We start from the raw sequence: 27623 nt of genomic DNA on the forward strand, positions 1-27623 counted from the left end.
CCTCCGTCGTAGCGCTGCACACCTCGCTCTGCCCTGAGGGTTGGGGCTGCTCCCTGTGGTGTAGCATGGAAGTGGCTCAGAAGAAGTCCCCCTCAAATGTGAGCTTTGGTGTTTGTAGTTCCTTGCTTAGGCTGTGTGCAGATGTAGAGGGCAAATCGTGGGGCTGAGGAATGCGTCGTAGTGTAAGGAAGGTTGATATATCTCGTTGGGTATTTCGGGTGGGAGCAGGGACTTCCTCTTCGTGTACTTGTTGCACGGAGGCACGTTCCTTGCTGAAGGTCAGGACAGAATTCCCTAATCGCTCTTCTGGCCTTTGAGTCAAAGAGAGAGAGGTTGGGCTCCAGCTCAAGCACAAAGCAAATACCGGCAGAGGACGGGGACGGGTGAGCACAGGACATGTGCTGTGCTACAGAGGTGCAAGGCATGATTTCACCTGCAGCTGCAGTTTAAGGCTTTGCTGCCTCCAGCCACTAAATAAAATAACTAAAATGTAAGATCTGCAGGATTTAATGCCTGAAATTTTGCTTTTTTATTTCTTTGACCATGAAAGAAATAAATGCTGTCTGTACATTGCTTCAGAATTTGCCCTGATGCCATTAAGCTGCAGCAGTGCCATCTTTCACTCAGCACCTGATCGTATCTCTGTGCAGCCCTGCTCTCCAGCAAATGTCATGTCTGAGTGTTTTGTGAGTCATCTTAACTTTAATTGGGTCAGTTCATCAGCCACACTTTGTGGCTGGGGAAGGCTGTGCTGGCTGGATCGCATGTCCTGCCCTCACAGAATTGTAGAATCACACAATTGTAGGGGTTGGAAGGGACCTCTAGAGATCATCGAGTCCAACCCCTCCATTGCAGGAACATCTGATAGCCATCCAAATGGTGTGGCAATGGTTTCTGGTGTAGGAAATTAAAAGGATGGTGATTGATCAGTGATAACTGCTGCTAAAGCAGAGGTGATGGCATGGTGGAAAGCAAAAGGTACTTTGGGTCGCAGCTTTACCTTCCTTTGGCAGCCTGACTTCCTAAATGAAGAGTGACCACATTTGGAATCTTCATTCCCAAATGTATTTGACTCCTTGGGCCAGTTTTGCCAGGTTTGGGAAGGGGCAAGATCTCCAAGAGAAGCTCTCCTAAATGAGAGGAGAGATGTGGAGGGGGTGAGGTCCCAGAAGGAGAGAATGCAAACTCAGTGTTAGGCATCAGGAGGGAGCACGTGTCACATCTTTCTGGTATAGGGGCTGTGGGGGTGTTGTATACAAAATCACTAAGTCATTGGTGCTGCATTTGATGGATTTAGCAAGGCTCTGCATATGGCAATATGGGAGTTAAAAGCCAGGAAGGCTTGGCAGGGAACTGCCTGCAACGCTTATTCAATGGCAAGTTCAGACTGATAAAGATAAAGCAGGGATGCAACCAGTGCCTCTGTTATTGGTTCATATCCTTGTTTTAATGGTAAGGCTGTAATTAGGGGAATTCGGCTCCAAGCTGTGAGCTCAGTGGTTGATACTCACATCAGGTGCTTCCTTAAAAATAAGCTCCAGCTCATTAGAAATCAGGGAGTCTGCCATAGTGGCTCATCTTGTATCAATGTGGTTCCTCCTGAAATACTGGTTCCCCAAACCAAAAGGCTTGACTGGAATCCAGAGGATAAAGCAAGACAGCTTTGCATGCAAATGATATCTTTAGCAACATCAAAAGGCTTTTCTTTCCTCTCCTCTTCTCCTTTATTGGACTAGAAAAAAATGGTGGAAAAATAGTTGTTACCCATCCTGTGTATTGTTATAATGGTGGAAGCATCCTGCTAGCAGCTGTTGGATGCTTCTGCCCTTGGGTGTCTGCTAGGCATGGCTCTTGAGGGGAACTTTGAGAACAGGACTGCAATATTCAGCCATGGCTCTGTGTAGTTTGAGATCTACTGCTTTGAATCCTCTTTCTGACAGTAACCTGGTGGTGTAGGGGCAAAAGGAAATGCCTGGTGTTCAGGTGATTGCAGTGCAGCAACATAAAAGCCTGTAGGACTGGATGTGGCTGAGCAGACAGCTTTTAGTTCAAGTTATCTCTCCAGGTAACCCTGCCTGCAGTGGCTGGGGCTGTCATTACATGCTGCAGGAGTTTGGACTATCCAGATCAGTATAATGATCCGGGTCCCTGAGGCCCCACAAACTACAGATGCTGGTAGAACAGGAGAGGTGGGTTGGTGATGGATAGGTGAATGTTCTGTGGTCAATGGAAGCCCTAAAGCTTCAGATCAGCAGCACGTGCTGTGAGGTGATGTGCAGGCAACAGCTTATTTGTTTATAGAGCTTTTAACTGCTAGATGTTTGCATCAGAGCTTTATATGAAGCAAAACTAGATACAAAAGGTGCTGCTGGCTTGCAGGAGTTACAGCAAGGGTCTCTGCTACAGCTGTAATTATGAAGCAATCATTCATGAACTGTTCTTCTCAGGGGCAGAATGCCATTAATCTGAGGACACAAAGATACGTACATGAGAAAGAAGATGTAAGTCTGTGGTTTTGGAAATGATCCTTAGGGTTGGTTATCCAACATTCAGACCCTCAGAGCTGGATGCTCAGTACATGGGGTGGTTCCAGGTGGGGCTGTGCAGCCTGTGAGCCCTTAGCTCTTCTTGGGGCTTTTAACAGGAAGCAAAGAATGGCTGCAAATGGCAATCTGAAAGAAAATAGCAAGGGCCGTCTCCTGAGATAAAAAGTCCCTGTGGAGCTGGTAGGGCTGTGGTAGTGAGAGATGAGCTTCTCGTTTAGCAACAAAATGCTGCCTTCAGCCCTATTAGTGCTCTTCTTTTGCCAGGCGTGACCAGAGTCTCTTCTCAAATAACAGTTACCACAAATGACAATGACACCAAGAGATAAAGTTTGCCCATCTCATGAATGAGCCCAATTTTTATTTTTCTTCATCACAAAAGTCATCCCACATTTGTTGCACACACTGTTGGTTGCTGTGTTACGGGACATATCACCATGTACCAGATGCTTTACTCTTGCAGAAGCATTTTCTAATGGAGATGGAAGCTTCTGTTAGCTGAATTTTAGAACAACAGCAAAAAATAATAATAGAAAACCAAAATATCATCTTCAGCTGCATAGCAAATATGGATCAAAAAATTTAACACTGTTATCAGACCACGAGCGTAAATATACCTCACCATAAATAAAACTCATTGTACAAAATAACTCAAGCAGCTTTTCATACAAATATGGTACATTTGACAAGAGCTTTTTAGAATATTTTTTTTTCTACACCTTCAATTCTTTTTTCTTTTGTTCTCAAACACACATGAACTTATTGGACTGGAGTAATGCAGGAGAAAAAGAGACTAATGTTGTTGTTCAGTGCTGATAAGTGCTGCTGGAGTTTAAAAGGAAAACTGCACAAGTGCTAAGTCTGAACAAGTTTGCTTCCCCTTTCTATTGGATCATCGACAATCCAGAGTAGCGTCATCCAAGAAAGGCATCTGCACTGCTAATAGTCGCATTTCACAATGTTAAAGCTGGAGGGAACATTACAATCATCTAGTCTGACTTCACTCATTACACAGACCATCCTTTTCCCTCTCTCTAACTTCTGTATCAAGTCAGCAATTTGTCTATGAAGTAGGCTCATGTTCCCCTAAGAAAAAATGATACGGGTTCTGCAGATTCAATTAGAGCATATCTGCAAGGAAGACATCCAAAATTGGCAGAAAGGTTTCAAGTGTGGAGGATATGCCCGACCCCTTGGCAATCTGTTGTTTAGCTCTACTGTCACAAATTTGCTCCCTATTTTCACTAATAATTATGACATTAAAACAAAAAAAGGATAGAAGAAACTCTGTTTCACCGAATTTTATGAAGACATAAGCCTGAACCTTTCTTGTATAGAGTAAGGGGAGGGGTTAGAAAACTGAAGCTAAAGACTACTTGAATCAAGTAGATAACATAAGGACAATAACACCAAATCTCAGAAGTGAAGACCATACGGTTATTCCTAGCTCATCTCATACTACTTGAGCAATAAGGCAAAAACATCTACAGTCAAAAACACTTTACATTTTGTTCATGCACTTTGGACATTTTGCTCATAATGTTTCATCCCTCAGAATCAGAAGGGGTTTGTTTCTGACAGCAAATCTGAGGGCAAAAAAAATGTAGGTTTCCTTTACCTTTTCATTCAAATACACCCAACTGCGTTTTGCAGGGTTTGTGGTTTTTTTTTAAGAGAATTAAGCCAAAGCTACAGCAAAAGAATGCAGTTAGAGTCATGTTTAGGTAAAAATCTTCTGTCTCACTGCAAACCTAAACAGACACTTATATTCAACTTAGGGTATCCTGTTCTTTCCATCTAGCTGTGACTGGGCTGTGTGGCATAGCTCATCCTTTTGTGTTCTTGCTCCTGCTGGTTTCTGCCAAGGCTCCAACATCCTATAACGTATCAAGACATCATAGAACATTCAATTTGTGCTGTGCTCAGAAACGGCTCTGAGAGCCAGTCAGGGATCTGTGCTGCTTCACCAGCAACACTTTCATACCAAAATAACAAGCACTTGCTATTTAGGTCAGGAAAATAGGATCTTGGTTGGATCTATATTCCTCATATCTTGTTTTCCACAAAAAATAAAGTGCTCAATTCTCCTCTTCCTTTTAAAAATATATATCTGTAAGCTCCCTCATTCCAGTAGTTTCAGCATTGTGAAGTGTTGGAACGTGATGGAAAACCAGAACTGGCATCCTTAGTGGAGAAAGTAAATAGAGAGCAGGAGTCCTTTGGTATTGTTGGGTCTTGGGCACTCTTGTGGTGCTCTTCTTCACCATGTGAGGAAAACAACTTGCCTCCAGAGGCTGGATCCTTCCCTGGCACCCAAGGGGTTCAGCCTGATCTCCTGAGATGCTATTTGACTATCAGATTACTGTGCTGCACTGCTTCCTCCCAGAGGTTCAAGCATTTGTCTCAGCAATTAATGGAGAACTGAGGTGTAAAGATATCTAGCACTTGCACGTGTGGGTTATTTGTTGATTATGAGGGAGTGCATGTTTGGGAGAACAAATGCATCCCACACAGCAGGATCTCCTTTAGCACTAGTACAGTGCTGGCTGTTGTTTTCTAAGACAGTGCATTCCAGCTGGGGTGTTTCTACTAATTAGTTATGTATTTTCTTTGAGAGAATAAGGACTCAGGCTCTGCCATTTCAACATCTGTAGTAGCATGCAGGTTTCTGGGCATGATGGAACACATGAAAAGAACATGTATTACCAAGTCTGTCTATTTGAATGGTAAATATCTGCGATGTCCTGGCTAAAGCTGAGAAATAAAAATATCACCAGTGGTGACATTAGCATAATTTGGAGCATGTGGTTTGATCTTTAGATTCAGGCATAAGGTTTTGTGTCACTGCAGTGTCAGCACCAAGGGGAAGCAGGGAAAACCACAAGCTTTTAATATCTCCTCAAGTCCCTACTGAATTTGTTCTCAGTATCTAATATATCCAGACATATTAGATGAGCTGAGTAGGAACAGGAAACAGATTCCAGCATTCCCTCACAATGATTTTGAGCCTGGAAAATGCTGTTTTCATTATGCTTATCCTATGATTTACCTTTTCTAAAGAATCACACCATTTCTGTGCGCTAGGAAGTTTACTAAGCCTTCCTGATAGACACCATTCTCTTAAGAAGTAGTTGCTGTGACTAAAAATTTGTTTAAAACAAGGGAAAACAGCATGTCAGAACATACAAAAATTACACATCCCAGCTCTCATCCTTGGCTGAATTTCAAAGATCACATATGGTCAAGGTAAATACAACTGCCTCCTGTCAGGATTGGTGTCTGTTTCCACCCAAGTTAGTATGTGCAAAAGCATATTCACATGAATCCAATACAACCCCTTCTATGGTCCATAAGAAATTTCATTTACTTCATGGAAGATGTGTCTTCGAGGGAGAACCCTTTGAAATAAAATAAGCAGACATCCCAATAGCAGGGGAAAAAAAAAAAACCAAAACAGGCCTTTTTTGATTCCTCCAGCTCTCTGAAGTGCTGAAGAATTATTTGGCAGCTACATCATTGCTATTCTGAAGCCCAGGTGCCAGATGCTAGGAAGGCCAATGACTTGGCAGAGAGCAAGAAGAAATCCACAACCATTCTGGCATGGCTCCTCTGCACTGCTCCTTCCTGAGGCTGCTGCTATAGGTGGAATCCTGCCTTCATCCCCCCCAATTCCCAAAAAGAAGTCAGGGTCTGTCTTCAGCCCTGGTGGCACGTGTCATGAGTGGGGTTGATTTTTCCCCATTGCTTCTGCAGTGAGATGGGGCTCCCAGTGCAGTAGAAACACGCAGCTCTTCTGAAAGGGTCCCCCACCTTTGGGGCTGCAATATGGCTTCAGATTTTTGTGTTTGGCTGGATGAATCACAGGGAAAACCAGATTTCATGGAAGAAAAGCACATTTCAACCTCCCACCCCCACCCACTCCCAAGTCCAAAAGTTACAAGTAAAATTGGTCACAGGGATGGAACAGAAGAACATGCACTCAACAGGGCCAGATGGGAAGATAAGTCCTTGTAGTGAGCATACCCAGTCTTACTTTGTTGCCAGGTCTCACGCCATCAAGTTCATCCTCCCAGTCATCCTGGGCTCAGTCTCTTCTCCCTTCCCAAAGCACACAGGGTTAGTGTCACACTAGCAGGTGGTGGCCAGTGACTGGTGAATGGGAGGCTGGAAGCAGCGCACGTGCTCCACTGTGGAACTGTCTGTTTCCACTGACTTCATGTACTTGTTCAGGATGGCAAAAATCTCATTGTTGAGGATCTGATACTTCCTTATCCTGTCAGCCATCTTTTTCAAGGGCTGGAGGAATGGTGAGAAGGAAAAACAGTAGGTCAAGAGAGTCTTATGTCATTTAACCAGCCAGAAAGCATCAGTACATCTGCCCTGCTGCTGAGAAACCTCTGCTAATACAAAGCAGCTATAGCACGTGTTACAGTTCCACTTAGCAGCTACCATGAGACTGGTGACTCACTTCATTTTGGGGTTTGATGACTCAAGACAGAATTAACAAGGTCAGTGTGTGGTTCTATGTAAATCGATCTAGAGTCTGGACTCCCAGCTGCTTATTGATGAAGCCGCAGAGATCAGATAATGGTTGATGGAAGTACCAGCTTCTCTGCTCCAGCTTCCCAACCCCAGGAAGAAAGGAAAAGCTTTGGGAGAAGAAAGATTTGATTGTCAAGCCAATTAAAATCCTGGCCTCTCTGCTGAGACTGCAGGTGGATATCTCACAGCAAGCATATTCAGCTTGAATAAGATCAATGCCTGGAAAGTTTGTAAGTTATAAGTTTGAACAAGGCAAATCAAAAAACAGAGATGTGTGCTAGCTCAAGTCTTTCAGAGCCTTACCCTTCAACTTACCACATTTTTAATGATTTCATCCTTCCCGTCCTGCCTCTGCACCTTCAGCAGGTGGTAGCAGAAGTCAAATAGGTCAAAGCGTCGTTGTTGTCCAAGGAGAACAATGATAGAACAACCTGCCCAATTCAGACCATCTCCAAAGCACTGCCTAGAATGGGGACAGGTTGATGGGATGGAGAGATAACACGATGGAGTTAGATAAATGCTTTACTATCATGATACCAGGAACTTTCCTTGCTGGGGGAAATCGGTCCTATTGATGACAAGTGGGTATGTAGTTAGAGAAAAAAATGAGCCTAGAATGGGACCAGACTATGCATTGTGCACCACAGGGAATGATGGATGAGGACTTTGCATCCAGCTTGGACTGTAGGCTCATCTACTCATTTCTTTCTGCAGGGCACCTTGGACATGTCTCTGTATTCCTCCTTCCCTTCTCCCCTTTTCTCAGTTGTTCAGTTTGGAAGCTTTGGGGTCTCTTTAGGTCTACATCCAACAAAGTCCTGTCCTCAGGTACCCGTGTTCTCTCTATACCTCTGTGCTGGCTGTGGCTATTACTGCAGCTAAGGGCTTGTGAGTTAATGGCAGAGCTGCCTACTGGACACTCACTCTGCAGTGAACTCGTTGGTGCCCACAGGGATGCAGTACACAAACTGCATGGCACTCCAGAGCCGGTGGAACTCCACACACTCGTCCACGTGCATGACCCCATTTGTTGGGGGTGGTCCACGCCAGATTGGGTCCTGCAGGTAGCTCCGAATTCGTGTCAAGATAACCTCAAACATGGACAGGCCGCAGCAGAGGCGCTCCTTGGTCAGCAAGTCACCCTCCCTTGCGATGGCTATTTGCTGAAGAGGAGGAGAACCAAAGAAACAAGTGACAATGTAATACAGACGTACCCTTTGGTTGGACTTCACAATTCCTGGTCTCCCTGGCATATCCTGTGAAAGGTCCAACCTTACCTCTGATGGCTGCTCCTATGGCACTCCCCACCAGAGAAAGAAGGAGACTTAATATTGTGCTCAATTACATTTCACCAAACTGAGTATCTTTTGAAATAACTGTATGCGTCAGAAAACGAAAGCTGAAGGCAAAAGTTCTGACCAGAAATACTGATCCTTAATTCTGCTAGCATGCTATTCTGTTACACGAGCACTACTCAGCATTGCCAAGCTTAATTTCATCATTTGGGCAGATTATGAAAATGAAACAGGAGAGAAAACAGGCATTTTGCTTCCCAGGGCATTACCATCATCTCTTTAAAATGTCGATGAGCTATGAACTTCTTCATTTCCTATGTAGTGGTTAAAAAGCTCTGAGGTAGATGAGAAGCCATTGGAACCTTAATACTGGAAAATCTGTGGTTTCTAAGAAAGTCAAGTAATACATTTTCCAGCTGAGAAACTTTCCACGTGCAGACAATTTCTATGACATCCCCTCTCAAACTGACATGAACAAATCTGGAGGGAGTGGCTCCACTGGATGGAATTGATTTGGTTTTTACACCAGAGGAAGTTGAAGAGAGAACTGACTTAATTTCAGTTCCACTGCTGCTCCAGAGGAAAAAAAACCAACAAGGGAACTTAAACAAATGGGTCCTTATCCCCCCGCACAGAGCCTGCACCCTCTGAGCTGGGCTGCTTGCATGGATCCTGTCTGCCCCATTCCTTGCCATTTCCAGCAGTATTAACTGCCTTCTTAAAGTGCTACCAAATATAACAGGGGAGATGAGAGCCAACTGCTGTCAGAGCTGTGCTGGAGGCCATGGAGGTATAAGTCTCACCCCATTACGTGGGTGATGGCCACATCCCGCTGTCCCCCCAGGCGGAGCCTTTTACCACCTCACCACTTCAGCAGTGCCACTTACCAACCTTCTGCCTTTCCTAGAGGACTTCCTGGAACTCTAGGTCATTTTTAAGTATTTGCTCCATTTCCAGCTGTCCACATAATGCCTATGAGAAAAAATGTCATCCTGACCAGAATAACAACAGAGGCTCAGAGCCTCTGCTACAAAGCACCTGCATATGTCCTGGTCAGACTTTAAGGATATGTATTTCACTCAGTTTATTTGGGTATTCTTTATTCTGCACTAAAAAACTAAAAATCTGAACGTGCATATACATCCCCTTTCCTGACTACTGCTTTACATTGGCACTGACCTTTTTAAAGCCTTTTTAGTTCGGGAGTTACTGAAATGAAAGCGTTACAACTCCTGCTTTCAACGCAATTCCAAGGACATTTTGGGAACATCAGAGCAATTAATGTTCAACTAACAGCAAATATCAAGGGAACGGTGTATTGCTGCCCAGAGGACAGATCAGGGCTGGGATCCCTAGATTTGTTAAATTCAGGAATGATGTCACCCAAGTTTCACAGCGCACACTTGCACATATTTGCTTAGCAAGTCGGGGTTTAATTTATCCAGTGTGTTTTTTATAGCTAAAGGCAGTGGGTACAACTTCTGTCTCTTCATCTGCATCAGACTTTTATGGGTAAAGATTAGTGTCTGCAAACAGAAGTCTTATGATGGCAAAATAGAGACACAGCAAGAGTAAAGCCTCTTCACGTATAAATGAAGTGTTAGCGTTACTGTTTGCTAAGAAGTAGCGATCTACTCAGCATTAAAAGCAAGAAGATTCCTTTAACAGTCTGCTGTGACTCCCTGGTTCTGTATCAATCACCTATCAAAAAGCTGTGGATTTCCAATGTACAGTGTGCCCTCCTTGACAGTTTTCCTGTCACTGCACTCAGTTATGCCATACTTCTTTCACAGTCTATTAATGAGAAAACTTGCAAGAACCACACCTGAAGACTACTGGGAAGTAATTCCCACTAACTTCAGCAGCTGTGGCTCAGACTCTTTACAGCAAGTAGTTATAGGAACTGCATAGGGCCACCTTTTGGGAGAGGCAACCAGCAGCCAACTTCTGCTCCAATTCTGGACAATTGCTCTAAGGTACTTCTGTATTCTGCAGGAAAAACCCAACATGGCCTGTGTCCAAAACTGCATTTCCAGGAGCAAGCTAGAAGCTATGGAGGCACCTATTGCAAGTCATTTTTGTGTTCATTTATACCTGAGCTCAAAAAAGATCTGGCACTCAACTGTACCTGGGTGGTGAATGTGGGAACAGCTTACAGTAAAGATAATTCAGGACATAAAATAACTTCTGTTTTCGTCTTTGTAACTACAGCAAGGATAAGCAACAAGTGGACTCTTATAGCAGATTTCAATGATGGTTTTGCATGGAAAGAAGGAGAGATAGAAAGACCAACACAAAGACACAAAAACACAGAGGTGAATTCTTTTTCTCGAGTGTCTCCTTTGAAAGGAAGCCAATGGGAAGTGAGAGAAGTGTCTATAAAGTCAGACAAAGCTCTCAGTTTTCAAGCCAGTTTCTTTGTTTCATATGATTTCCAGTGAAGCAAAGTTCCAAATCCTCGATCCATCAAAAAAAACATGGAAAAAAGATGTGTAACTTTCTGCCTGCCATAGATCTGTCACCTCATACAACTGAGTATTTGTTCCATTCCCTCAGCAGTAGGTTACAGTAAAAAAGGGTGTTGATTTCTTTAACGCTTTCAATGATTTTTTATCCTATTAACTCCACTAAGCAGATAGCGGACATTTGGCTACTGATATCAGTAGAATTCAATTCTGCCAATTACATTGATTAAATCTGAGATATTTTTAGAGGTACTCAATTTCTGCAGAAAATAGAATATATATTTTTTTCAAGATGAGACCCCACCTCAATAAGACACTTAAATGGAGCTGTAATCTTAAGCATGTGCTGAAGCTCTAAGCATGTGCTAGGAGGGAAACCATTCTCAGATGTATTCCTTGACAGGGATGAGCTTAAAAATATACCACCAGGCAGTCCTAAAATGGGATCCCCAAAACTGATGGCAATGGATTAAGCCAGGGACAGCCCTACAATGTTTCCCCTGGAACCACCCCAACAATTCTCCATTTTGTTTATTATTATTTTTTTAATGGACAGGAAAGAGATTTTCAAGGCTGTTTGTGTTCAGAGCTGGCTTATGCTACAGCTCCCTGCCAGCTCTCCAGACTGGAGGCAGCAACACGCTCTGGACCCACTCACAAATTTCCCTTCAATGTGTCCGCTAAGGCAAGGATTCTGACTTCTTTTTTTTTGTCTGATTGGCATTTTAGAAAAAAATAAATAAAAATAAAGGATCACCTTCCCAGGGCCGAACAGGGCAACTGGGGACTGCTATGAATTTTCAATAGCCATCCCTTTCAATGAAATCCTTACCTGCGGAGTGCCCAGCCTCTCTATTAGGGGAACCAGGTGAAGTGGGGCATACTTGGCTTCGAGACGCTTCATGCGCACCTCCAAGCGTTCTCCTTCTGTCAAGCGAGCAGCAAACAGTGAAATGAGAGGAGGAAGTGGAGACCCGCAATTTCCGCTGAGTTTGCTCAGAGCTGCCCCCCAGCAACCATCCAATGAGCCTTTGGATCAGAGAGCCAAACCGACAGCAAATGAGGGGACCGGTGATGCGGAGAAGGGTGGGATGTGCAATTGCAGTCTCAGCAGCAGCTTAACCACACATGTCCAGAAGCATGTCCCTGTTCCTGATCACTCCTGTTGAGATGGACATTTCATGCTGTCATTCTCCAAAGAGGTTGCAAAATGCCTTTAAAGACTTAAGGGAACCCCCAGGCTGAGGCTTCAGCCTGTAACTAGGCTACAGAAGATGCTCTGCTGGCATTTGTTTTCACCTTACTTTTGGCTGTATGCACTTATCTATTTAGAGGGGGAATCAGGGCCAGAACTAATCCTCATTCGAAACGGGAGAGAAACGGCTCTTGGAAGTGACCTCTGAGTCTGTTCACTGCTGCCCTCTGAGCTTCTTACCTTTGATGTAGACCCTGGGCAAAATATTTTGGAAAGGAGCAGCATGCAGCAAATCACAAACTTCTTCCTGGGACTGAGGCAGGAAGAAAGAAAGATAAAGTAAGTTAAAAAAATATCTATAGGGCGTGACTGTTTGGCTCAGGGGTCTGTGCTGCCCTACGACAACCCAATCACATCTGCAGCACCTGGTCAAATCTAACCCAGCTCAGTAATAAATCCAATAGTTTGTATCTAAATGGACTAGAACTGGAAGAAACAGCTCTCAGCTTAAGCCAGGAAGTTTCTATAACCCAAATAATTTACCTCATGCCTACAGAAGGCCAGAGCTTCATATGTTTTTTGTTTTTTTCTTCCTCGCCCACTTATTAATGCTGTGAGTAAAAGGGGATAAAGGCCACGGAAATTTCAGTTCTGTCTTACCCTGATGACTTCCTGCTGTTTGTTTTCACTGAGTGTGCCCAGGTGGAAGTTACCCTTTGGCTTAGTTTTTCTGGGATGTATACATGTTAAATATACCGTTGTAAATAGATACGCAATACGTTGGCCTGAAATTATTTGGTTGTTTGTATGGTGTTCATGGCCAGTGCTATCAGACCAGAATCCCAGTGGTGCAGTCACCAGGGAGAATAATACAGAAGTGCAGAGAGTAATAACATCATGAGATGCCACCTGAGAGGATGCATGCCAATGCACTAGAGAAAAAATAATCCCAAACATAGATGCACAAGGAGAAACCTAGAAATAGAAAGGTGGAGACTGAGGAGCGATGGCTGACAATACATCATATACGAGTCTGCAATGGGAAACAGCAGCAAGGAAAACTAAAGCTGTTCAACACATAGGCATTGCGTAACAACACGGCAGTAGTTTGCTCCTGCAAAACTCTTGTTCTAGGACATGCTTGCAGTTGTGAGCTTACCAGAGAGATTTAGACACACTTGAGAGGAGGTCATGACAGAGCAGCAAAAGATTTTCAGGGCCAGATGGAATGACTCAGCTGGGTCTGGTTGGGGTGCATGGGTGGGTACCCCTCCTCCCAGCCCCAAGGCAGAGGACGGAGTAGCATGGAGCTGCAGGAGGCTGCACTGGTGCCATGGATGCTGGCATGAGAGCGAGTTTGTAGGAGTGCAGTTTGTGACACAGTGCTGAAGGGACAGGAACAGCCCATGCCCCTCCACGGGCATGATACTACCAGAGTGTGCATATTATCTTTGTGATTCTGTTTGCAAAGGACTCTTCCTGGATCAATATTGTTTCACTCCTCTTTCCCTCTGATAAAGAGAGTACTTTCTGCATTTGCAGGCTGCATACACCTGGCATCTCTTTCAAAATTTCTTTCTCCCCAAGGCCCATTACCTGAGAGTAAGAACTCTTAGAAATTTAATCCCAAGCAACATTTCATTCCTCATATTTAAACAATAAAAAGGGGGGCAAACTGGAGCAGACTTCTAATCTTCACTAGAGCAGCCTCTGCTGACAAATACCACTGGCCTTAGATTAGGCTGACAGCTATGAAGATAACTGTGCCATAAAAGTAATTGCTCCTTCTGCACAGAGAGGGAAAATCTTGTTATGCAGTGGCTCTAAGTATATGACAGCCTTCCAGCAAGCGAGAACCAGTGGCTGCTACGTGCAAAACTGCTTTATATTCTGAATCAATTTCTGTGTAGAACTGAGAACTGAGAACATGGAAGGTGGGCAGATGTGGACTTGGACAGGTAGTCTTTCTAGAAAGAATCCCAATGTCTCACTGTCTCCCTTATTTTCTGCTATTCTAGGATGTTATTATATTGCCAACGTACAGCTCTAGAGACAGGAGGAACATTTTTGCAGTCAAATGGGGATTTCTAACAGAAACCACCATGTGTCCCTTATGCATCCATTTAAAAGATGGGACATAAAAGGCAAATGCAGTACATCTAGCATAAAATTCAGCACAGAACAGCAGAGAGCAGTGACAAAGCCACAAAAGAAACATAAACTGCCAGGATACTGTCTGGTCATTCTGTTAGATAAAGCCAAGCTGCTAGGTGATATATATATCTCTGTTTGTTAAATCTTATGCAACTATTGCTTTTCAAATATGTTTGAAATACCACATTAGGAACTAGAAGCCTTTCTACTGGGGTTATTTGCAGAGATTTTCATTTTTCCCTGTGTTCTGTAGTTGAGTAAACTTGGAATCTTTGAACTTTCTTCTGGTTTTTACTCTGAACAAAATCTGATGGCTTTGCTTGGAAATCCCATGTGTGCTCAAGGAGGCTTTATGAAAAAACTTCTGAAAGATCTGACACAACTCTGTCTAAACTATAACATGGAACATGCATCTTAATGCAAAACTGGATTGTTTTTGCAACTCCTCAGTTGGCTGTAACGTGTTGCATTCAGCCATAGATAGCCTTTGCCCCATACCAGCCCACTTAGGTTAGAACTGGCATCACGTGAGCTAAGAGGCTGCGAGACTTGTGCATGCACAAGATGCTTGTGCAAGGGCTAATGTCATGTCATCACTCCAGCTAAGTTTTTGGTGAAGATTAAGTCATAGGAAATATAATCTCTTCTGAGATTTCCTTCCTTTCATATTGCTTTATCTTTACTGTCATTAGAACCAACCAGTTTTTCCATTGTACTACCACTCCAAAGAGAGCCAAGGGCTCAAATATACTCCTTACCGTATGGGTATTAGAAAAAGTAACAATCCCTGCCCCAAAGAGCTTACAATCTACAAATAAGCTCCAGTTGATTTTTATTTCTGAGATGGACAAACATGGGATAGCTTTGTGTCCAAGAATTAAATCTGGATCTTCCAGTATTCAGATTCTCCTTGAGCAATGCCAGATGTCAGTGACCCAGCACCAATGTATACCATCCCCACAGACCACAACAGCAGAGCCCTGGAGAGACCCTGGGTACATGATAAGCTGGAAAATTTCCCCAACTCTTCTGCTGGAGAACCCTTTTCCTCTCATACTCTTGAGCTGGAAATGTTAAGTGGAATCTGCTGGTGCAGGGTATGTTGCCTTACCAAAGCCTGCTCAATAAGGAGGCAGAAGAGAATTGCATTGCCCACTTCTCTGAGGCTCTGGAACACATCAGTCTTCAGCTCTGCGTATTCAACGATGTCCTTCAGCTGATGATGGAAAAACTCCAGGATTCCTTAAAAGACAAGGGAGGGCAGTCAGAAAAGTGAGAGCAAAAACATCCTTCAGTAGTGTGGATTAAAAGGCAGTCAGGGCCTGGTGTTTCCTTTATCATGAACTGCAAGGACTGCTGAGTGGATAGACAGGGATAGGCACTGAGCAGAACCAGCAGGCAGCGTGTCATCCTGCTTTCACTGACCCGTGAGAAATAGGGTGTAATTCCTGTGAAGTCTTTGGATTTCCCCATCGGAGAAAAAAAGAGATTCAAGGCTGCTATGGATGCCTTTGTGCTGGTTCATTTGTAACAGTCAGTTTTCACATCCAGCTGAGTTGCAGACTGCAGTCATACGGTAAAAAAAAATCTTTCCATCAAAGAAGTAGAGCTTTTTCAAAAGTAATAGTGAAGCCACTGTAACAAAAGCTTAAAAATCCTGAAAACAAAACCTAAACAACCAGCAGACATACCCTTATCCATCATCTGTCTGTTCAAAGTGAAATTTGTAACAGGAAAGTTGTGTCACAGGGAGGCCAGGCTGCATGGTGCACCAGCACAGTGGGTACCTGTCCTTGTTTAATTGAGTAAATGCTATGCTGATATTTGGATGAGCTCTTGCTCAAACCATGACACATCTCACTGTAGCACCCACCTGGAGAGCCATATTCGTGTCTTGGCAAGCGGCATATCTTGGGCATGACTTCTATCAGTGTCTTCACATACTGTAGGATGGTGCCTTGCAGCTGTCAGAGACAAAGAGGGGTTAAACTGGAAGGATGGCTTCTTCTGGCCTTGGTTTTAAATAGAACAGACTGTGGATGGACTTCTGTCTGACAACAAAGGGTGAAACTTTAGTTGGAGTCTAAGAAGAACTTGCTTCCTTTGGATTTCACCCAAACATAAAGTCCAGCCCAAGTGCAAGGAGTTTTGCAGCTTCCTCCTGAATAATAAATCATGGTTGCATGGATTTTCTACTTCAAAATATGGCTCATTGTGTTTGCATTATTTGCAGCTGAAATCCAAACAAGGCTTCATAGTAGATCCAGCTGGACTTGTGTTCCTAACCCAAAAAGCATTGGATTGGAGCTGCTAAACGAACCATTCCACCGCACAGGAAATGGTCTTCCCACCTGAGGAATGATTCTAGACACTGAGAGTTTAAAAAAATGTAAAATATATACACATGGAACAAGTTCCTGCACATTGGATGTTTTGAATTAATATGGGGAAAAGCATATTTCATAGTTAAAAATGCTCGCTGTCATTTGGAGTTATATAAATGCATCTTGTAGACATATTACATGGGATTATGTGATAAACATAATTTAGCCAAATGCAAGATCTCTGTCTTCTCACTGAATGCTGTCTGATCTCACACAACAGCTACAGTGCTTTCAGCTGAATGACACAAATTACATCTTCAATAGCTACAGTGCTTTACAGCAGAGAAGCTGGGTATGTGCTTAAGATTCAGGTCTGCACTGCTTTGCTAAATAAGTTCAAAGTTAAATCACTGCAGCCAAAACAGAATTTAAATATTTATAATGAATTGAAGTCTTCTCTTTGGTAAAATCGTTTTGGGTAGAAAAGCGTGACCTGAAAAATGATAAATTTTTGCTCTCTCCCTCCTGCCTTGTTAACGTTCTGTATTGTTGGTGCCTTTAGGGAGCACTTCCCTGTGGATATCACATCTCTCTTTTGAGAGCAGTACAAAGCAGATGGAGCGACTGGCTTCAGCGTATCTGATAGAAAGGGACGTATGGCTTGAATTCTTAAGAGCTCACATCTGACAGAAATTTCCTTGCAAACACTTTTTCATCAGTTTTGTGTCCTCCACCTTAGTAACAGCGAAACTAGACGATGAATATGAGTGTTGCAGTGTGGATAAAGGAGCACAGAGGTGCCTATATTTCAACAACCCAAACCAAAACCTGAAGGACAGGCTGACCCTCCAATTCATGTCTCTCAAAGCATCAAGATTTCTCTGCTGCCAGTATCAGCATTACTGGCTCAGAATTACCAGGCTCTTGACGATCTTCAGCAGCTCTTCCATGACCACGGCGATCCCCTGATAGCCAAGCAGCCTGCAGATTGTCTTGAAATGAGGTGGCCCCACAAAATTGCGATAGGAGCTATAGATGTGACTGTAGGCAATGTTGAGAGGCTGAGAAAATAGAAGCACAGTGACAGTTAGGCACATTTACAGAACTTGTAAGTAATTTTCTTATTGTACTACTGTGTTCCATCACTCGAAATCATTTTGAAGGAAAGCAGGAAAAATAATAATTCCTGTAAGAAATTTCTTACAATACTTCTTGAGGTACAAAAAGATTGCTCTTCTTTCTGTGCAGTCAAATGTATTCTACTCTGAGAAAATTGTCATGTCACAAGGTTTATTACCCTGCTCCATTGCCAACACCACTTTCATTTCCAAGATAATTTGCTCTCCTACATACTTTCAGTCAAGGATTTCAGTTCACTGGCCCTTAGCCTCTTCAAATCCAAGTTCTCCACCAAAACTGAAAGCTTTATACATGAATAACGGTAGAATTTTCCTATTGCTACCTGCTTCAAAAGAGGAACAGTAAGAAAAGTAGGAACTAAAGCATCTGAGCCTAAGACTGGTTGGAAGAGACACAGAAATGATCTTTTCTGCATCCTGTACAGCCCTACAGGTGCTTGAGATATTTACATGTGACTGAGCCCAAGGGGAAGAACCTGACCCTTGTCTAGGGAGCATACCTGGGGCTCTGGCCATTAGGAAATAGTTAGCAGCAGAAAACAGAAGGCAACTTCCAGGAACATATTTTGTCAATATAATGTTGGAAATATGGTAATTACTACAATTTTTTGGCACTAGAATGTTTTTTTATACTCATTTGGTGTAAGAAGAAGAGAAGAAGGGGAATTAATTCACTTGTGTGACTGGCAAAAGAAACCAAAAATCAAAAAGAAAACTGATTTTAGCTGAGAAACCGTATGCTCAGCTTGGCATCTACAAGTGAAGTGTTGGCACCATGACTCAGCCCCAGCAGAGAAGGGCTGCAGCCTCCCCAAGGAGATCTGTGACAACCACAGCTCTAGTACACAGCACTGAATCTTAGAAAGACTTTGGCACATTAGTGCCTCTTCCAGCAAAACACAGATGAAATCCCTGGCTCAGAATTGCTAAAAGATCTTAAACAAGACTAATGAAACAAGTTATGTCTAAATGGTGCTGAGCAAGGTGTGCTGCATCCTTCCACAGCAACCACAGACCCGGCTCTGCAGGGATTCCTTTCCATGCCAGCACCAGGGACGAACTCTGGCCAAGGCACCTGAGAGACCACCACACTGGAGAGCTTAAGATGAAAAGCAGCAAGCACTGAAGAGGCAGATGAGGACAAAATGGTGGATCCTCAGCCCCTGCTGCTCCTAGCATTTGCAATGCAGCCAGTTGTGTTCAAAGGCTTCACTCATCCTCTCCTTCTGACTCACTTCCACAAGCCTAACAAGTTAGGATGTGAAGTCACTTGCTAACAACCAGAATAGAATTGTTTTCTTTTGCTCTCAGATACAGAATTTCTTCTGACGGATGTACTGATAGTTCTCATGGATTTGACAGTTGCTTTAATCAGTGAATTAATTGTTTTGTTAGAGCCCTCGTACCCTGGTCCAGCAGTGTATTACCTCCTATGATTGCTAGGTACTCCTCTAAAGAGCTAGCAGGAAAAAAAGTGGAGAGTCCCCTGCCTCTCTTAAAACTTCAGCTTTGGGTCCTGTTATACAGAGAGACCCTTCACCACTCTTCTGTGCATCAATGCTGTTATGTACACAAAGCCAATCTTGTAGTCTCTGTAGTGCACTCATTCATAATGTGCATGAACTTTCTCCTCCATCAGAACTAAGCAATGGGCCCCTGGATAGTAAAGGCCTGAGCATAATAATTTTGGGGAGATAGAATTGGTTGTATTTTCCCTGGAACCGGGCTGACATTTTGCTGCATGGACTGCAGCTTTTGAGCCATCTTTTCCTTGGAGTGGGGGTCCCAGCAATAAGCCTGATTAGGAGAAGATACATTTTAGGCTGTGCATGGGCTGCAGATGAGGAGGGTGATTCATCCCTGCCTGTCTGCAAGATAAGGTGGGCTCATCAAGCTCTCTGCACAGCACATTAGCAGCAGGCTTGTGTCTAATAATAATACCCTGTGAGCAATTAAAATATACCTCCATTTAAGGGCGAGATACACAACTTGGTTTAAAGACTGTAGGATGTAAAAAATGACACCAGGGTGTATTTTAAGACAAACCAGCTGAACACAAGCTGGCAGTGTGGCACGCTCACTCCCCCACTCTGTGCAGCTGATGCCACCCCCCAGGAGCAGGAGCAAAGCCCCTCTCCTGCAGGTCCTCAGGAGACTTTGCTGTTCACAGGAGCAACAGCCACTGAAGACATAGCAGAGGTTTTCCCTGCCTCTGGTTTGGTGCCAGATGGGCAGGTTTTGGGGCCTAGAGGCTGGGTGTGCAGGCAGGTTGGGATCTGTGGCGCTGAAACAGCCAAAGATTAGTCTCGACTGTCAGCCAGCCTGACTTCAGTGCCAAAGTTGAGATGGTGTCTAAGAAAGTATAGAACAACTCTAAGACTTTATGCAAAGTAAACAGAATCAAAGAGTCACTTGAGTTGGAAGGGTCCGTTAAATGCTATGTAGTCCAATTCTGCTGCATTGAACAGGGACATCAGCCTGACCTTGAATATCTCCAACGATGGGGCAACCTGTTCCAGTTCCTCAGTAAAATACATGTGCCCTAGTTGTGACAAATCATTCGATGCAATAGGCACTTTTATATACTGCATATAAACCATATCTGTGCCTGTTCCATGCCTTTGCATAATGCCTTGCTATACTGACTGTAGTTTTATACCCATATACGTACATACCTACATACACTGCTATAATGCATAATGAGCTGTGGCAGGAGAGGTAGCACAGCCCCCACAGCCTGTTGTAATGGATCAACAACCCCCACTGCCAACACCACCTGCAGCATCTACAGCCCCTTCACACCTCAGTGCTGCTGCTGCAGACGTGGTAGCAGAAAATAGAGTGGCTCCATCCCACTCACACGGCATGGCTATTTATACGGCTGCCAGCAGCATGCCTTGCCCTCCAGGTTACATCTGCTTGCATGCTTGCTAAAAATGGGTGGGTAAAATCAGCTGTGAGAGGGAAGCTGTGATTTTCAGTGAGTCTGGCATGACCCTGGGACCAGCAGTGCCAAGAGAAAACAGAAACACGCTTGAAAGTACATAAATGAAACCAAATCTAAAGCGTTCACGGAGCTAAGAAGTGGTTAGCAAGAAGTAAGAAGTGGGTTGTTGTTGATTTACAGCTCCTTTGTAGGAAACTTGGCAACCTGCTGCATTTTCTAAGTGGCTGAGTGACAGAATTGCTCAGTTTCTGCTGACCACTCAAACACATTCATGGTTTGTATCCCAGAGGACATGGTGGCAGGCAGGGACAACCAGGGCCACTGGCAGATGTTATTTGGGTAGAAGGGAACAAAGGTGCTGGAGCAGTCCAGTACTGACACAGTTTTGGTGTTTCTTGTCCACAAAAATGAGAATTTCTAGCTCATCACCAGCATTAACTGGTGCTGACTTGACTTTGGTAATGCCAACACCATTGAAAACTTTGGTACAGTTCCTTTAGAGCTTGTGGCATTGATCGCTGCATGGAGAAGAGTTAGCAGGACCCTTTGCTGACCTAACCCAGCCATTCCTATTTCCTCTGGTTTCCTCTGTTCCTGTTAACACATAATGTGTGAACAACTGATTTTGAAACAACTATGAACACCAATAAACTCAGCAACCCATCTGCAGAAGGAAAGCAGTGCTCCCATGAAGTATTATTGCGTGATGTGGTGTATGCCACCTTTATGAGCACAGATTTGTATCTTCAGCTCCCTCCCTGCAGGCAAGGATGTACTTTCTTCACAGCATGGGAGCAGCTAAGAGCTCTCCATTCCTCTGCTCCTGCAAGGAGGACTGAGCGATGTAAAAGGCTGGAGGCCGCCTGGGAACGCTTTCATTTCCACCCCTACCTATAATTATTTTCATCTTTGCTCCCCATTTTGAGCTCCCTGGCAGCTGCAGCCCACTCAGAAACTGAAGGAAATACAGCAGGACTTGGGAGATAAACACACACAGAACTGCAAAGTGTCGATCAAAAGCAACAGTCACACGTACTGCCTGGGCTTGTAACAGCCTCACCTAATCTGGTTTGCATCATCTCCTCATTAATATCATTTTGAAGATCTGTGAAACACTGCAGGCACCTTCCCAGCAAGAATGTGGAACTAATACCTCCATAGTCAGAACTGAAATTTATTTTGGGAAAGTTCCTCTCTTTAATACATTTTGGCTTCAGAGAGCAGCTAGTCACTCCTTCAGAGCTCCTCCTTACCAGTCCTGCTGCCACATCTGTTCCCCTCTTGTCACCTCCTGGCTACAGGCTCAGGCTGCTCTCTCAATGACTTTGCCTCTCCTTCCTGCCCTGGGTATTCAGAGAAAACCCAGTTCCTGCTCCTATCACACAGCTTGGAGATAAATTAAAAAAGCAAAGGACATTGCCTCAGTACCAGGGATGAAAATCTATTGCTTACTGGCTTTAAACACGAGTTTAAATGTGCAAGAAATAATAGCAACAAAGACAAAGCCCCAGAGTGCTAAGCTATCAATAGGCCAGGATGCTGGATTTCACACCATGTGCCAATATGGCTCTAACTCCAGACACTGCTGGAGGCAGTGGCTCTGGAACAGGGTAGCAGTGTTGCTGCAGGGCTGCAGATAGAGATGAAAAAAAAAACCAACCCAAAAGCAAACTCAGAAACAAAACAAAACTAGCTTGTTCTTTCTGCCTCAGAGACAAACTTCTCCCAGGCAGAAAGCTTTTAGGGACAACATTCCCAAATCATTTGAAGATGCCTGCCCATCCTTTCCTACTGGTTGCTATGGTGAGAGATGACGGAGCCCAAGATGGGTATAATACGAGGCAACGCGCGGAGAAGGGATTTAGCAGAGCAGGAGGGACACAGCAGTGAGAAGAGGGGAACGAGCTGCGCTGCTCTCCTGCACTGAGGGGCTGCTGCAGAGCTGCTGGGGAGGTAAGCTGCTTCCTATGGCTCTGGGAGGGCTTAGCGATGGGTGCAAGTGCTTTTCTGCTCTGTAGGAATGGTTACAGCAATTGTTAAGATGAGCTGCTTCTTGAGAGAATTAAGGGGAAGTTAGTTCTGTTAAGGGAGAGAGGAGGAAAAGAAGGAAAAAAAGAAATGAGATAGATTGCATACAGCTTCTGCTTGGAGTGCTCAGGTGGTTGGGGGCAGAGAACCCTGCAGCAAGGCTCAGAGTGATGTACCAGTTTGTGACAGTGTTACTGAGTAAAGTCTTTTATTAGGGGGAGAGCTTTGTTATTCATACACTTGTAATTCCATAAAAACTCGAATATTATATTTCAGCAGTTTTCAGATCTCACCGTTAGTATCCTAATATTACGGTGTGATACGCTGTAGTAAAAAAAAATACTTTATTAAGCAACATGTTGGATATGGAAAATGCAGCAACAGCTTAAACAACTATTGAATCATTATGCAGCTTTTCCATCTGACATTTAGGTACAAAAATTAATCAATAGGAAACTCTACAAGGCAAGTCTAATTATCTGTTTATGTTAATCAAACTTACAGTATCCTTTCCCTTCAATGGGAATGTGAAGTACAAATAAGCTTCTTATATAGACAACCAGTTACAAAGAAGAGATTTTTCAGAATCTAACTAGACCGTAAAGTACAGCCTATGCCCTACATGTCTGGCTGTTTTTTCTTTCAAGAAGCAGGATGAAAACAGTAGTCTGGGCACCAGTCAGGTTTCATCTTTGGTAATTTTAACCACCTAAAGCCAAGCATCTAATCTAAGCTCATCAGGCATAGCCTTTCTGCAGCCAGTGGAAAGAGCTCCCTCCTAGATTGTGGGCCACCGCTCAGTTCCCACAGTTGCTGAAGAGCCTAAAGACAATTGTGATGGAGTTTTCTGTCTGCTAGAGAGCACTTGGAGTGCTTAGCAGTTCAAAAAATGCAGTATTTTTTACTGTCAAACACTTAAAAAAGATTGCAGGGACAGTCATGACTTATCCAAAATGCAAAGAGAGTTCACCTGAAGCCTACACAGGCCCAGTCTAAGGGCCAGTAATACCAGTGGAAAGCCTTCACTGATGTCATTAGACTTTCGGACTGCGCATGCATTGGGGAACTCAGCCTCTCGCTGGTTCTGGTTTCAGGGACACGATGAACATCGAAGTGCACAACATCACCTACACCAGTGCCACGGTGTCCTGGACCACCACCAACCCCTGTCCGGAGAACTACTACCACGTCATGTACCGCCCCAACTGGAACAGCGTTTTTGCAGGCTATTTGCGCCAAAACTTCCACCGCGAGGAACGAGTTCCCCACTCCCTCAGCTCCATCATCCTCCATCGCCTCACGCCCTCCACCATCTACATCCTCTGCATCACATGCAAGAACTCCTACCCCTCCAGCAACCACTGCACCACGTTTCACACGCTGGACCAAAGCCCCCTGCTTTTCAACGGCTCTAAGCATGAGACCACCACCTCCATGTGGATGGTCAGCAGCCTCTTGCTGCTCTGCTTTATAGCTCTCTTGGTGTATGGATGCCTGCAGTTCTGGGCTGCACATTGCTGTGGGCCTTCCAGGCCAAAGCAACCCGATGCCAGCCCCAAAGAAGTGGGTGAAAGCAGCAGCTCACTGGATGCTCCTCTGAGCGATGGACTGAAAGAAGAGCTTCTGGAAGTGCCCATGACCACTGTGCTCGTGAGGAGCTCCAGTTTCATGAGGGAGAGTCCATATAGTTCCCCACGCTGCTTCTTCCCTTATAAGAACAGCGATGACAAGACAGCCATCCTGCCGCAGCACAGCCTTCAGTGAGAGCAAAATAAAGAGGCCCTGTTTAGAAGTCTGGTTCATGCTGCTCTTTCCCAGCTCTTCCCAGTTTGTTGTATGCACAGGGGCTGTTTGTCCCAGGATAGAACATTAAGTAGAAACATTAGGGAGAAATGCTTTTTCAAGTGACAAAAATATTCTCATTTACTGAGGGGTTTTTAAAAGGAAACAAAGTAAGCTTTCTGGGAACGGCCATGCTAGGCTGACTGTAGTGTTACTATCTAATCTGCATCACTGCTGTAGATACATATCAGTCATCAACCAGCATGCACAAGAAATAAACTCCACTCCAGTAGTTTCATGCCTGAGTGATCCTTCACTAGCATCACACCCCAAGCCCTCATAACACTTGTATAAACAGTCATCATGGCCTGACAAAAGAGCTTTTTGTCAGTGTTAACTAGTTTACATTAGCACTCCAGCATTTTAGTAACTCCTATTTTGAACTACAAATGGGATTCCTGTAGTAGCACCTTCCTTGGGGAGCAGCACCGTACTGGAACTCCAGCTCGCTCTGCTCTCTGTTTAGATGGATGTGAGTTGGTCTCAGTACCACCAGCAAGCAAAGGGTGGCGTCGACACCCCCTCACACAGACATGTTATGGATAATAATATGGGAAAGCAATAGCAAAAAGCACACTGAAGCTGCTTCTTGCATGGCTTTTTTGTTTCAGATGGCAATGTGATGCTCTACATTCACACTCACCACACTGCTATTGAACTAGATATTGCATTTGTTTCTTCCCAAATAAAGGATTCCAAGATCCACCCCTGCTGGCTGCTATGGCTTATTTACTGACCTTGGACCCGTAGAGGTAATATGGTTGAACATTGGCTGGTTTGTCTCGTTGGGGTTCCTGCGTGAAGGGGATTGCTGTCCTCACAAACCTGCAGCAGGCACAGGAGATAGGAAGGGAATTGGTCAATATCAATTTAACATATTACAAGGGTTTTGGTTTTTTAGGAGGCAGGCAAGAAACCCACGTCTGAGCAATGACCCAGCTCTGCTGACAAATCACAACACTCTAGACTGAACTACCTCAGTTGTTCATAATCTCTGTCCAACTTTGAATGTGTTACTAGAGCTTCCAAGACCAAGGGGAGCTGGTGGACTTTAACTTCATTTTAACTCTCAGTGCTGCACATCATAGGGAATAAAAACCTCCCTGTAATGCATGTGAATTTTATGTGGTAGGTTTGATATTCTGGAAAGAAATGCAAGGTCTCCGGGTGTTCTGGTTTTCCTCCTCACCTGTTGGTGGATCCATTGTAGCAGTAGTTGGGTAGAAAGTCAAAGTTGAGCTCCCAAAAGACATGGAGGGTGATGCGCCCATAGGGTGCGGAGACGTTGTGGTTGGCTTCCCGGAACATGGCATCAAAGCTATCCAAAGTCATGTGCTTGCACAGCAACCTGTGAGTCAGGCGATTTATTTCCAAGAGCCACTCCAGCTCCTGCATCACACAAAGCAGCAACAGATGACATGTGTTACCAAGATGACAATAGAAACTGTTGGTTCAGTTGCCAAGGGATGCTACTATATCCACACCCACACAGAGAACTTCCCAGGTGAGGATGTAACAAATGCTAAAGACAACGATTTCACTCAGTGACTGAGGCCAACTGCACTTCTACTCAAGGGGGTCCCAGTCCACTGTCTCCTAAACCTGCAGGCAGCAAAATTAATTTGTTCCCCACCGAGTGCTGGCTGGCTTTCACATCAGAATCCTTCACAGGTGGAAACTGGTAATTTTACACTGCTTGACTCTGATACTCCTGTAAAGTATCAAAGGCATAAAATCCTGCACAGTCACAAAAGATCTCAGCTACCTGTATTCAACAGAGGGAATTACAGTCAAGATTTCCCACTCCCAGATCACTGGACTCTGTTCTGTGAGCTTCATAAAATCTTAATACTGACTGTCATCTTACAATTTACACAGATAGTTCATAGTCTAATAGTGCAATTAAGGCTTCATAAAGAGAAACAGTAGAGATTCAGTGTCATAAAGGAAAATACATGGGTGGCTGAACCCTCCTGTAGGTGGGACAAGTAGCAGAAGATAGCTGATTCTGTATGAGTAGCAGTGTATAATTCTCTCAGTTCATACTCTGGGTAATAGTTCTTACCACTATGGATGTCAGGTCCTCACTCTCAAAGCGGCTAATGGCCTGGTCTAATGATTTGTACATTGCTGCTGAGATGCGCTGGGTTATGAGCCTGTTGAGGTCAATTGACCTGCCCAGCAGCTGTGAAAAGAAGATAGATAGGTGTATGTTACATTCAGATAGGGAAAAGTTTGTTGTAAACCCTCTATTGGGCTTACCACTACTTGAGAATAAGGTTGGAAATATGGAGTGTAACTCATTAATCCCCTTCAACCCAATGTCCTAAATGCAGTGAGACAGAAACAGGTTCAACTCTTCCCATTCCAGCAGTGGTCTCAATTGAGCTTAGCACTAGGATGCCAGCTGCCAACCAAAGGATAATAGAATAAGAGCTATGAATACTACTTGCTTGCAGTGTACCTGGACATGCCTTTGCTTGAGCAGTGTCTCATAGCGGTTGGATGGTGGGTATGGAATGATCACCCCATAATTCTTACATTCAGCCCGGAAACGTTTGTCCAGCAAAACACTGAAAAAGGCAAGTAACATCAGGAAAAAGGAAACACACACAATCATCTTCTCTCTGGATCTCTTCCAGAGCTTTTTTCATCCTTCTTTTCATCTTGGTCTGAATGCCAACAAATGTCCAAATGTTTTGCTTTCACTTCTAAGTCACAAAGCAGCAGTTGTCACCAGGTGACTTCCATGCTGTTACCATTCTTGGCTTTTATGGCTAAAATGTCCAAAAATATAAGACTGTGATGAAAGATATCACTTGTACCAAGCAGTGGGGTGGTCTCCTTTTCTAAGACCAACTGTGATCTAGAAACACAACTCCTTGCAGAGTTAGACTTAAGGCTTATGCACATTTGGAGACATGAGAGGAGATTAGAGTTTATCTGTGCTCTTTAAATTGTTAGAAGGAAATGTCAGTAAGGGCTTATCTCCTCAACAGGGAGCAAGTAACTGCAGAAGTCCTATAGTCTGAGGACCTACGACTGTGGATCAGTTTGGCCATTTTAAGTCTTGATGCTCTACTAAAGTGAGGACAAGTGAATATCCCTGCTTCCTAGAGCTGGGAGGCTTCCAATACTCATCTGCCTGG

The 27623-nt window shown here is 44.0% G+C and overlaps 2 protein-coding genes across 3 annotated transcripts in view; one reads left to right on the plus strand and one right to left on the minus strand.

The window, feature by feature from the left end:
• Positions 1-23: 23 nt before the first annotated feature.
• On the plus strand, positions 24-25180 carry FNDC9 (fibronectin type III domain containing 9). Of its 2 annotated transcripts, none has more exons than XM_015876248.2 (2): positions 24-98; positions 23727-25180. In XM_015876248.2, coding segments are annotated over exons 1-2 (672 nt in total). In that variant the 5' UTR covers positions 24-96; the 3' UTR covers positions 24397-25180. The 2 variants fall into 2 exon arrangements, with proteins under 2 accessions (XP_015731734.1, XP_015731736.1); XM_015876250.2 differs by lacking the exon at positions 24-98 and adding an exon at positions 22373-22557.
• Positions 2870-27623, minus strand: part of CYFIP2 (cytoplasmic FMR1 interacting protein 2) — a 46192-nt gene continuing 21438 nt past the window's right edge. The window contains exons 20-31 of the mRNA XM_015876251.2: positions 26939-27047; positions 26540-26659; positions 25664-25863; positions 25212-25299; positions 17436-17579; positions 16068-16158; positions 15306-15436; positions 12281-12353; positions 11678-11772; positions 8010-8248; positions 7401-7548; positions 2870-6839 (exon numbers count right to left, since the gene is read on the minus strand). Coding sequence (XP_015731737.1) covers positions 6672-6839; positions 7401-7548; positions 8010-8248; positions 11678-11772; positions 12281-12353; positions 15306-15436; positions 16068-16158; positions 17436-17579; positions 25212-25299; positions 25664-25863; positions 26540-26659; positions 26939-27047 — 1606 coding nt within the window. The 3' untranslated portion in view covers positions 2870-6671. The remainder of the gene's footprint in view (positions 6840-7400; positions 7549-8009; positions 8249-11677; positions 11773-12280; positions 12354-15305; positions 15437-16067; positions 16159-17435; positions 17580-25211; positions 25300-25663; positions 25864-26539; positions 26660-26938; positions 27048-27623) is intronic.

Source organism: Coturnix japonica, chromosome 13 (genome assembly GCF_001577835.2).
Source record: "Coturnix japonica isolate 7356 chromosome 13, Coturnix japonica 2.1, whole genome shotgun sequence".
Classification (NCBI taxonomy): Eukaryota; Metazoa; Chordata; class Aves; order Galliformes; family Phasianidae; genus Coturnix; species Coturnix japonica.